General features: G+C 42.3%; 1 protein-coding gene across 1 annotated transcript in view; it reads left to right on the top strand.

Annotated features, from left to right (window-relative positions):
* The first annotated feature begins 7,712 nt into the window (after positions 1 to 7,712).
* LOC115168385 (dysbindin) overlaps positions 7,713 to 12,348 on the top strand; it is a 19,443-nt gene continuing 14,807 nt past the window's right edge. Inside the window, exon 1 of the mRNA XM_029723602.1 lies at positions 7,713 to 8,260. Within this exon, the coding sequence (XP_029579462.1) occupies positions 8,212 to 8,260 (49 nt within the window). The 5' untranslated portion in view covers positions 7,713 to 8,211. The remainder of the gene's footprint in view (positions 8,261 to 12,348) is intronic.

The following is a 12,348-nucleotide window of genomic DNA, read 5'->3' as shown; positions in this document are numbered from 1 at the left end:
ATCGTTAGTTTCTGATGTGTAATACACAATCCCCTCCACTAGGTGGCGAGAAACACCAGCAAATACAGCCAAAGCTGAGGAAATCTGTAAGGTTGTAGTGAACATGCGAAAGATTCCTTTACTGTAATTCCACTTGCTGGACCACAGGTGGCAATGTTGGATAGCAGTGATCAAGTGTTTTGGGAAGTGTGGCGTTGCCGCTTCAGTCTCTGTGTATCATAACTGCAGTTGGATTCTTCCCTAAATGCCATCGTAATGTAATCCAGTGTTGACCTACCTGTCATCTCCCTTTATTACATTGGTACAGTATTGCTGTAACTCTCCCTATGACTCTTCTTAACAGTGTAATGTCTCTGGTTAATCATGGTGCAGCCATGTCTGGTATGGCTATCTCTCTCTCTCTCTCACACACACACACACACACACACACACACACACACACACACACACACACACACACACACACACACACACACACCACACACACACACACACACACACACACACACACACACACACACACACACACAGGTTAATCATGATGCAGCCATGTCTGGTATGACTATCTCTGGGGATTTGTCAGTTCCACCAGTTCAGATTGAGGCTGTTGTGAAGGAGATTATTACATTTGATTACAATAGACTCTCTCTCATTCACCCACTCTTTCCTGCAATTCGTTTTACCACTGTAATTTCCCACCTCATTCCTGATTCTCTATCGCTTTATCTTTTCTTCCCCCATGTCATTATCCCTTCCCCTTCCCCTCCCCCTCTCCTCTCTCTCGCCCCCTCCTTCCCTTCCTGTCCTTGTCTTATCAGACAGATGTTATCCCTGCAGCAGGTGCTCTAGTCTGTTAGAGATGTGTGAGTGGACAGCTGGGAGAATACAACCCCCAGAACACCATAACATCACAGTAAAGATCCCAGCACCACAACGTAACTGTGTCATAAAACATCATAGGCCTATTCCCTGTATTTCATTTTATACCTTTATTTAACTAAGCAAGTTAGTTAATAAGAACAAATTCTTATTTTCAACAACAGCCTAGGAACAGTAGGGTTAACTGCCTTGTTCAGGGGCAGAAAGACAGATTATTACCTTGTCAGCTCGGGGATTCGATCTTGCAACCTTTCGGTTACTAGTCCAACACTCTAACCCCCCCCGCCCCTCCCGCTTTACGCTGCTGCTACTCTCTGTTTATTATTTATGCATAGTCACTTTAACACTACCTACATGTACATATTACCACAATTACCTCTACTAACTGGTGCCCCTGCACATTGACTCTGTACCGGTACCCCCTGTATATAGCCTCGCTATTGTTATTTTACTGCTGCTCTTTAATTATTTGTTACTTTTATTTTTGTACAACAAATTTTACATATAATCTTTACTTAACATGTATTTTTCTTAAAACTGCAGTGTTGGTTAACAGCTTGTAAGTAAGCATTTCACTGATAGGTCTACACCTGATAGGTCTACACCTGTTGTATTCGGAGTATGTGACAAATAACATTTGATTTGATCGCACCTCAGTGTGCTACAGATTAAGAAGGAGTTTTAACGGTTAGCTGATAAGTTGCCTCGTTTTTCCCAGCTGCATGTTTGATGCAACTTAGCCCCTTACTAGAGAGAGGCCCTGTCAGAACCCCTCAGGTCCAACTGCTCATAAACCACCCCCAAGGGCCCACAGTTAATTTGCTGTGTGTGTTTGTGTGTGTATGTATGTGTGTGTGCGTGTGCGTGTGCGTGTGTGTGTGTGTGTAGCGTGCATCTCTTTATTTCAATTGTCTAAGGTGCAGCAGGTGAAGTTAAGCTCACAATTACCCTACAATGGAGCCTGCCACTTACTGCAAGAAACTTGCTGGTAAAGAGACATACAGTTGAAGTCAGAGGTTTACATACACTTAGGTTGGAGTCATTAAAACTCGTTTTTCAGCCACTTACAAATTTCTTGTTAACAAACTATAGTTTTGGCAAGTCGGTTAGGACATCTACTTTGTGCATGACACAAGTCATTTTTCCAATAATTGTTTACAGACAGATTATTTCACTTATAATTCAGTGTATCACAATTCCAGTGGGTCAGAAGTTTACATACACTAAGTTGACTGTGCCTTTAAACAGCTTGGAAAATTCCAGAAAATGATGTCATGGCTTTAGAAGCTTCTGATAGGCTAATTTACATCATTTGAGTCAATTGGAGGTGTACCTGTGGATGTATTTCAAGGCCTACCTTCAAACTCGCTGCCTCTTTGCTTGACATCATGGGGAAATCAAAAGAAATCAGCCAAGACATCAGAAAACAAATTGTAGACCACCCCAAGTCTGGTTCATCCTTGGGAGCAATTTCCAAACACCTGACGGTTCATCTCTACAAACAATAGTACGTAAGTATAAACACCATGAGACCACGCAGCCGTCATACCGTTCAGGAAGTAGACGCGTTCTGTCTCCTAAAGATGAACGTACTTTGGTGCGAAATGTGCAAATCAATCCCAGAACAACAGCAAAGGACCTTGTGAAGATGCTGGAGGAAACAGGTACAAAAGTATCTATATCCAGAGAAAAAAGAGTCCTATGTCGACATAACCTGAAAGGCCGCTCAGCAAGGAAGAAGCCACTGCTCCAAACACCCATAAAAAAAGCCAGACTACGGTGTGCAACTGCACATGGGGACAAAGAGCGTACTTTTTGGAGAAATGTCCTCTGGTCTGATGAAACAAAAATAGAACTGTTTGGCCATAATGACCATCGATATGTGTGCAGGAAAAAGGGGGAGGCTTGCAAGCCAAAGAAAACCATCCCAATCGTGAAGCACGGGGGTGGCAGCATCATGTTGTGGGGGTGCTTTGCTGCAGGAGGGACTGGTGCACTTCACAAAATAGATGGCATCATGAGGCAGGAAAATGATGTGGATATATTGAAGCAACATCTTAAGACATCAGTCAGGAAGTTAAAGCTTGGACGCAATGGGTCTTCCAAATGGACAATGACCCCAAGCATACTTCCAAAGTTGTGCAAAATGGCATAAGGACAATGAAGTCAAGGTATTGGAGTGGCCATCACAAAACCCTGACCTCAATCCTATAGAAAATGTGTGGGCAGAACTGAAAAAGTGTGTGCGAGCACGGAGGCCTACAAACCTGAGTCAGTTCCACCAGCTCTGTCAGGAGGAATGGGCCAAAATTCACCCAACCTATTGTGGGAAGCTTGTGGAAGGCTACACAAAACGTTTGACCCAAGTTAAACAATTTAAAGGCAATGCTACCAAATACTAATTGAGTGTATGTAAACTTCTAACCCACTGGGAATGTGATGAAAGAAATAAAAGCTGAAGTAAATCATTCTCTTTACTATTATTCTGACATTTCACATTCTTAAAATAAAGTGGGGATCCTAACTGACCTAAATGGAACTAGCTAAAGACCACACACTAAAAAGTGCAGTAGGATTAGTAGGATTAAATGTCATGAATTGTGAAAAACTGAGTTTAAATGTATTTGGCTAAGGTGTATGTAAACTTCTGACTGTACATATAAATATATGGATGAGCAATGATCGACCGGCAAATGCAAGATGCAACAGATGGTATAAAATACAGTATATACATATGAGATGAGTAATGCAAGGTATGTAAACATTATTAAAGTAGCATTATTAAAGTGACTAGTATCCATTTATTAAAGTGGCCAATGATTTCAAGTCTGTATGTAGGCAATAGCCTCACTGTGCTAGTGATGGCTGTTTAACAGTCTGATGGCCTTGAGATAGAAACAATTTATCAGTCTCTGTCCCAGCTTTGATGCACCTGTACTGACCTCGCCTTCTGGATGGTAGCGGGGTGAACAGGCAGTGGCTCAGGTGGTTGTTGTTGTTGATGATCTTTTTGGCCTTCCTGTGACATCGGGTGCTGTAGGTGTCCTCGAGGGCAGGTAGTTTGCCCCCGAATGCGTTGTGCAGACCGCAACACCCTCTGGAGAGCCCTGTGGTTATTGGCGGTGCAGTTGCCGTACCAGTCGGTGATATAGCCCGATAGGATGCTTTCAATTGTGCATCTGTAAAAGTTTGTGAGGGTTTTAGGTGACAAGACACATTTTTTCAGCCTCCTGAGGTTGAAGAGGCGATGTTGCACCTTCTTCACCACACTGTCTGTGTGGGTGGACCATTTCAATTTGTCCGTGATGTGTACACCAAGGAACTTTAAACTTTCCACCTCCTTCACTGCTGTCCTGTTGATAAAGGAATTTATATGTTATAAGGTAATGACTAAAGTATTCCACCCTGAAACTTATAACTATATGGAATGTATTAGAATTATAAGACTATAATTCTAATAATGTGTGTGCATAGGACAGTATGTAACTATTTAGCAATGTAAGCAGAAGTACAGTTGAGATTCAAGGAGAAGAGGAACTGTCGAGAGACGACTTGTGACAACTGTGAATCTGATAACAGGAAAGAGGTCTCCCCACCCAGGGAGGGGAGAAAACGTTAGGCTAGCAGAAGATTATGAAACATGTTGTAGAATAAGATAAGTAATGTATGCGTAGAATATTGTGACAGAGTTAGAGAAGAGGAGGGGCATTCATAAAGTGTGTGTTATAACCAAATGTGAGGTATAAAAGGCTATGTGCATTGTATGATTTTCAGAACGTTCTCTGAATAAAGTATTGATCTATTGCAGACTGAGACTTTGTCTAATTCTTCTATTAAACCCAGGCCTTACAACCTCAGGGAATTGGTCAAAGCTTAAGTGATTGTTGAGTTATCATCATTGGGATTGAAAATTCACGTGACACCTGTCGATGTGGGTAGGGGGGGTGCTCCCTCTGCTGTTTCCTGAAGTCCACGATCATCTCCTTTGTTTTGTTGATGTTCAGTGAGAGGTTGTTTTCCTGACACCACACTCCGAGTGCCCTTACCTCCTCTTTATAGGCTGTCTTGTTGTTGTTGGTAATCAAGAATATATATACTTATATAAAAGTCGAAACTGAAATATTTATTCAAAATCAGAGTACTTAACTGGTTTAGGGAGAGAGGTAGGGAACTTTCTGTAAGTGATAACATTTTCCATTTTAAAACATTGTTGCTTAATATACATTAGGAAACAAGGTCATCAGCAAGCTGCACCGCGTCACTTTCCCCACCAAAAGCTACATGTATTATGTACAACTATGGAGGAATGGGATATGCAGAATGTGTGCGGTTAGAAGGTCAGGGCTTGTTACATGTTGATACACAGCCTGTCCTGTACTCTGTCATTCAGTGTCAGATAAGTCAAAAATAATCCTCGCTACAGTACCTTTCTTTCCCACCATGCACATAAACAGAAGAGTGAACCAAAGATGAGGATGATATTTAGCTAATCGTAGGAGACAATTAACCCCCTAGAGTCGATTGACGCACCAGTGCCTCATTCTAAGTTACGTAACAAAACAATCCCCATCAAAATCCAGCAATTCGTTTTTTTTACATTGGATGCATCTCAATCAACCGCATCCGCCAGTGTCGCACTTCTGCATCTGCGTTGAAAGGTGGCAGAGCTAGAGCGATGTATGCTCTACGACCCCCACAAGTATCACGGGACTCATCTGAAGGTAACCGGTAACGATGAAAAAAAATGAATGGAAGTACAGTATGAAGGTAGTTTTGTGCCTACCCAAAAAAGGGCTTAAATATGTGTAAAAATATATATATACGGTACCAGTCAAAAGTTTGGACACACCTACTCATTCAAGGGTTTTCTTTATTTTCACTGTTTTCTACATTGTAGAATAATAGTGAGACATCAAAACTATGAAATAATACATATGAAATCATGAAGTAACCAAAAAAGTGTTAAACAAATCAAAATATATTTTATATTTGAGATTCTTCAAAGTAGCCACCCTTTGCCTTGATGACAGCTTTGCACTTTCTTGGCATTTTCTCAACCAGCTTCATGAGGAATGCTTTTCCAACAGTCTTGAAAGAGTTCCGACATATGTTGAGCACTTGTTGGCTGCTTTTCCTTCACTCTGCGGTCCAACTCATCCCAAACCAATTGGATTGAGATTGGGTGATTGTAGAGGCCAGGTCATCTGATGCAGCACTCCATCACTCTCCTTGGTCAAATAGCCCTTACTCAGCCTGGAGGTGTGTTGGGTCATTGTTCTGTTGAAAAACAAATGATAGTCCCACTAAGTGCAAACCAGATGGGATGGCATATTGCTGTAGAATGCTGTGGTAGCCATGCTGCTTAAGTGTGCCTTGAATTCTAAATAAATCCAAGTGTCACCAGCAAAGCACTCCCAAACCATCACACATCCTCCTCCATGCTTCATGGTTGAAACCCAAAATCTCAAATTTGGACTCGTCTGACCAAATGACGGATTTCCACTGGTCTAATGTCCATTGCACATGTTTCTTGGCCAAAGCAAGTCTCTTCTTCTTATTGGTGTCCTTTAATAGTGGTTTCTTTGCAGCAATTCGACCATGAAGGCCTGATTCATGCAGTCTCCTCTGAACAGTTGATGGTGAGATGTGTCTGTTACTTGAACTCTGTGAAGCATTTATTTGGGCTGCAATCTAATGAACTTATCCTCTGCAGCAGAGGTAACTCTGGGTCTTCCTTTACTGTGGTGGTCCTCATGAGAGTCAGTGTCATCATAGTGCTTGATGGTTTTTGCGACTGCACTTGAAAGTTCTTGAAATTTTCCGCATTGACTGAAATTCATGTCTTAAAGTAATGATGGACTGTCGTTTCTCTTTGCTTATTTGAGCTGTTTTTTCCATAATATGGACTTAGACTTTTACCAAATAGGGCTATCTTCTGTATACCACCCCTGCCTTGTCACAACACAACTGATTGGCTCAAACGCATTAAGAAGGAAAGAAATTCCACAAATTAACTTTTAACAAGGCACACCTGTTAATTTAAATGCATTCCAGGTGACTACCTTTTGAAGCTGGTTGAGAGAATGCCAAGAGTGTGCATAGCTGTCATCAAAGACAAAGGGTGGCTACTTTGAAGAATCTCAAATGTAAAATATATTTTGATTTGTTTAACACTTTTTTGGTTACTACATGATTCCATATGTGTTATTTCATAATTTTGATGTCTTCACTATTATTTTACAATGTAGAAAATAGTAAAAATAAAGAAAAACCCTGGAATGAGTAGGGGTGTCCAAACTTTTGACTGGTACTGTATATATTTAGGACAGACACTTCAAAACCTTGTTTCTAATTACTTATTTTTTGACTGTCCTTTTTGCCATTTATGAATGTAATATTACATGCGTTTCAATGGGCTTCAGTAGTAAAAGTCAAAATCAATATTTCATCAAATATTTTTTAAATATTTTTTTTATACCTAAAAATCAAATAGCTAAATGATCCAGAGTATGTCCATCTTAAAACAATCCCATTTCAGCTTAGCACCCCCACTCCCCCAATGTCTTAGACTCTAAAGAATGAAAGTGTCTTCTTGATTCATTTTTTCATTTTTTTTTATTGACATCCACTTAAATTTTCCTTCAAGAGTTGCTGAATATTTTCCTCATATTTACTATTTGTCAGATACAAAGCCATCTGTTCTTTTCACCCTGTCCCTTAGATAATTACAGACCTATATTTTTACACAGAGGAGGGGTTTTACGTCTCCTGGTATGTTCCTCCACATTATGTAAGAAGCACTGCTCAACCTTATCCTATCACATGCTGTCCCCTCTGTGGGTGTCCACTTGGTACAGGCCGCACTGCCTTAACCCACACTCTCTCCCTCTGTTCCTAAGCTGCAGCTCTGCACCGCTTTGCACGACCCTACCAGGTCTGAGAGAGATAAAGAGAGAGATATATAAAGAGAGAGAGAAAGAGAGAGAGATAAAGAGAGAGAGAGAGCTGCTGAAAGAAAGAGTAGCAAAAGAGGACAGAGAGAGGGAACTACAAAGCAAAATCAAGTGAGAGTAAAAAACAGACAGGACAGACAAGAGGAGAACAGAGGGAGTGTTTTCCTGTGAGGCATATCTCAAATGTTCTTGTTTTTTAAGCATTCTAAACAGATCTAGAGATTAGATGACCAGGCTTTACACACCGCAGTGTCCTGTCCTGGAACTCTGACAGGAGTGGACACACATTCATACACGCACTCCCTCTCTCGCACACATACCTGCATACACAGAGGGTTGACATTCTCCATCACTGTCTGCAAACCCCCTCGATTGGACCATGTCCACGTCCTCGTCTGGATCGACCAACCACAACAAGCGTCAGTCATGTGAGTAACTCACTTTGTGTTGCCGATCTCTACCAGCTCTGAAAGTAATTGAAAGTGGTAGTAGTTAAACCTAATAGACTGGAGGGAGTTCATCACAATGGTGCATTGATATTCAATTATGTAAACACGTGTCTACCACTGTCCTTTAAATTCCCCAAACTTACAGTAAGCATATCATTTCTGGCCAATAAGTCAATAGTTATGCTTTAATTGTGATCCTAATTATACTGTAAATCAAATTAATTAGAGCATTTTAGGATATTAGGCTTCAGTAGGACAGTCATATTAGACTGTAACTGTTTTAGGATAACTTTCTAATTATTGTCTAATTAATAGCTGTCTGTCCATCTTTCTGTACTGTAGATTGGTTTAAACTGATACATACTGTAGTAGAGAGACGGATACTGAGATTAGTCCGAAGTTAAGATACATTTATAGTTAGTATTCCACAATAGGTGTGATTGACACCACGGTCGGTGACAGAAAATGTCATTTTGATACATCCACCGGATGCTATTTTCACTGCAGCTTCACCGAATCCAAACCTCACCTACCTGGTTTAAGTTAAAGGAGGTACAACTGATGATGACATTGTCAAAGTGTTTGACCAGTAAGGTCCTCTGTGATTGGATAAATGACAATAAGCAGAGATGTGGTTGACTTTGGTTTGTGTTTGGTTCCTGTTGAACATGTGTGGTCCATCACAGGATCACCATGGTCAGAGTTACATGAGGTCGTCACATGTGATCCATGCTGCAGAGAGAGAAAGAGGAGGAAGGAGGGAGAATAGTATTAAAAGATACACTACTTGGCTATAAGTATGTGGACACCTGCTCGCTGAACATCTCATTAAAAAATAATGGACATTAATATGGAATTGGTTCCCCCTTTGCTGCTTTAACAGCCTCCACTCTTCTGGGAAGGCTTTCCACTAGATGTTGGAACATTGCTGCGGGGACTTGCTTCCATTCAGCCATAACAGCATTAGTGAGGTCGAGCACTGATATTGGGTAATTAGGCCTGGCTCGCAGTCGGCATTCCAATTAATTCATTCATTCCAAAAGTGTTCGATGGGGTTGAAGTCAGGGCTCTGTGCAGGCCAGTCAAGTTCTTCCACACCGATCTCGACAAACCATTTTGTATGGACTTCGCTTTGTGCACGGGGGCATTGTCATGGTGAAACAGGAAAGGGCCTTCCCCAAACTGTTGCCACAAAGTTGGATGCACAGAATCGCCTAGAATGTCATTATATGCTGTAGCATTAAGATTTATCTTCACTGGAACTAAGGGGCCCGAACCATGAGAAACAGCCCCGTACCATTATTCCTCCTCCACAAAACATTACAGTTGGCACTATGCATTGGGGCAGGTAGTGTTCTCCTGGCATCCACCAAACCCAGATTTGTCCGTCCGACTGCCAGATGGAGTCCAACCATGGAAACCCCTTTCATGAAGCTCCTGACAAACAGTTATTGTGCTGACATTGCTTCCAGAGGCAGTTTGGAACTCGGTAATGAGTGTTGCACCCGAGGACAGACGATTTTTATGCGCTATATGCTTCAGCACTCAGCGGTCCCTTTCTGTGAGATTATGTGGCCTGCCACTTCGCAGCTGAGCCGTTGTTGCTCCTAGACGTTTCCACTTCACAATAAGAGCACTTACAGTTGACCAGGGCAGCTCTAGCATGGCAGAAATTTGACGAAGTGACTTGTTGGAAAGGTGGCATCCTATGACGGTGTCACGTTGAAAGTCACTGAGCTCTTCAATAAGGCCATTCTACTGCCAATGTTTGACTATAGAGATTGCATGGCTATGTGTTCAATGTTATACACCTGTCAGCTACGGGAGTGGCTGAAATAGCTGAATCCACTAATTTTAAGGGGGTGTCCACATACTTTTGTCCATGTAGTGTAACCCTAGTGTAGATGATTGAATATCTACTTGAAGGAGTTGGTGGTCTGACATCAGCAACAGTCAGTTGAATTAATCCTGTGGTAGATTGTAACAGTCTCTGGCTGGCAAGATGTTCTCAGGTCTCTCACAGTATGGTGTATGGTCTAACAGGTGTATGTCTCTCCAAGTCAACACCATGTCCATACCTCCCTACCTAATATGAGTTGATCTAGCAGGATCTGATAGGTGTGAGAGATTTGTTGAAAACCAATCCATTGTTTTTAGATCTACCAAATGTGGCAATGGGTAGAGGGACACAGGGTTCATATGGAACCAGACAGTACAGTCTGGGCACCTCACTTTAACCCTTCCACAGCCAGCCCACAGCTGAACTATACATCTTAAGATACTCAGACATATTGTCAACCAACCAAACAACATGACAAACAAAATAAGAGTCTTCAGTGGGTCTGTTATTGGCTGCCTTACTGTTATCCACAAGGCGAGTGTCTCAGTTTGGATATATGTACAGTAGGCTACACACCACAGGAGACTGCTGATGGCTCATAACAATGTCTGGAATGCAGTGAATTGAAGGGTATCAATCAAACACGTGTTTGATAACATTCCATTTATTCCTTTCCAACGATCGCTATGAGCCTGTCTTCCCTAATTAACCGGACACCAGCCGCCTGAGCTACACACATAGTAAGAGGTTAACACTCTAACACCATTATTTCACTACGCCAGAAAAGGACTGCCTAACAGACTTAGGCTAGACACGCTATAACATACCTCCTCCATCTAAGCTATAGGAAGAGGTGTCTGGTTTAGCTACCGGCTTAGCATGCTAACACTAATCTGTAGAAGGTGTCAAGTGTAGCCAAATTGGGTAAGCAAGCTAAATCCTCTAAAATAATACTGCTTTGATTGTGTCATGAAGACAGTAGATTAAGTGTGAGTGAATAATGGTGTAGTCATTCTCCAATAGGCCTAAGTGTAATAATTTGCAATAAGCTAATGTTAGCTAACGAAACTCCTAAATTGTGCTTTAAATGTGTTTGAGTGTTGGTCTTGGGGTATGTGTGAGGCTATTTGGCCCCAGACCGTTTAATCTCTGGAGGTTTAGCATCTCTATTCTAAGTGTCTGTGAAGGTTATGGAGAATGAGTTAGAGACCTGCTCTGATTGAACTAAATGTGCAGCCTTGGGAAGGGATGAAGGTCAAACAATTACCCCTCACTGAAGTGCTTTAATGGCTCTGGGAATACAGGTCTACAGGATTAGCCCATGGTCATAGAGTGGACCTCCCTCTTCTGACTAAGGGAGAAGAGAAATGGAGGAATCAGAGAGATGGACAGAGAGATTAGTTAGAAGGAAGATGGATAACTGATCTCATCCAGTACTCTATTACCACTAAGCCTGAATGTATACTGACAGGTCTTCATAGCCCCATGATATATGTGTCTCACATAACGACTTAGGGTGGGAGGATGGTGTATTTGAAGTGCCCTAATGGTGATGGTGGTTGGGGGAAGGGCAGAAGTAGAGCTGACCATTATCGCTCTACTCTACTGTATGAGTGTTGTGCTAATGATACGACTGTGTGAAGAAATAGTTAACAGGCTATTGTGGTGCTGCAGTGAGCTCACACTCAGAAATCATGTATCCCTATTCAGACTGCTGTGGCTGAGGGGAGAGGGAGGGAGAGAGAGGGATTGGGTCTGTAAATAATGGCAGTAATAATGAGAGATGGGTCATCTAGAAACTGTAAAGAGGTGGGGTAGACTATCACTGCACCCCCAAGGGGAGAGGATTGGGTGTGAGCCGGTCATCAACTGTCAAAGTGATAGAGAATCTCTACTCTCTCTCTTTCTCTTACTCTCTCTCAAACACGCACACGCACACGCGCACACACACACACACACACATCAGGTTTGCTACTGCTTGGCCCTCACAAGATATGGTCAGGGAGACAAGCCCAGTGGTGGGCAAGGGAAGCCTACAGAGAGGAGAGGAGAGGAGAGGAGAGGAGAGGAGAGGAGAGGAGAGGATCACGGATGGGTAACCATGGGGATGAGGGATAATCATGTGGTCCAGCTCCCCCAGTCAGCCTCCCCACTCCCCCCGGCCCCTTTAACCACTACCTCCCCCCTCATCCCCCGCTCTTCTCTCTCTGCCTCCTCCCCCTCTCCT

This window comes from Salmo trutta, chromosome 30 (genome assembly GCF_901001165.1).
Source record: "Salmo trutta chromosome 30, fSalTru1.1, whole genome shotgun sequence".
NCBI classification, from domain to species: Eukaryota; Metazoa; Chordata; class Actinopteri; order Salmoniformes; family Salmonidae; genus Salmo; species Salmo trutta.
This window is presented reverse-complemented; position numbering and strand designations above follow the sequence as displayed.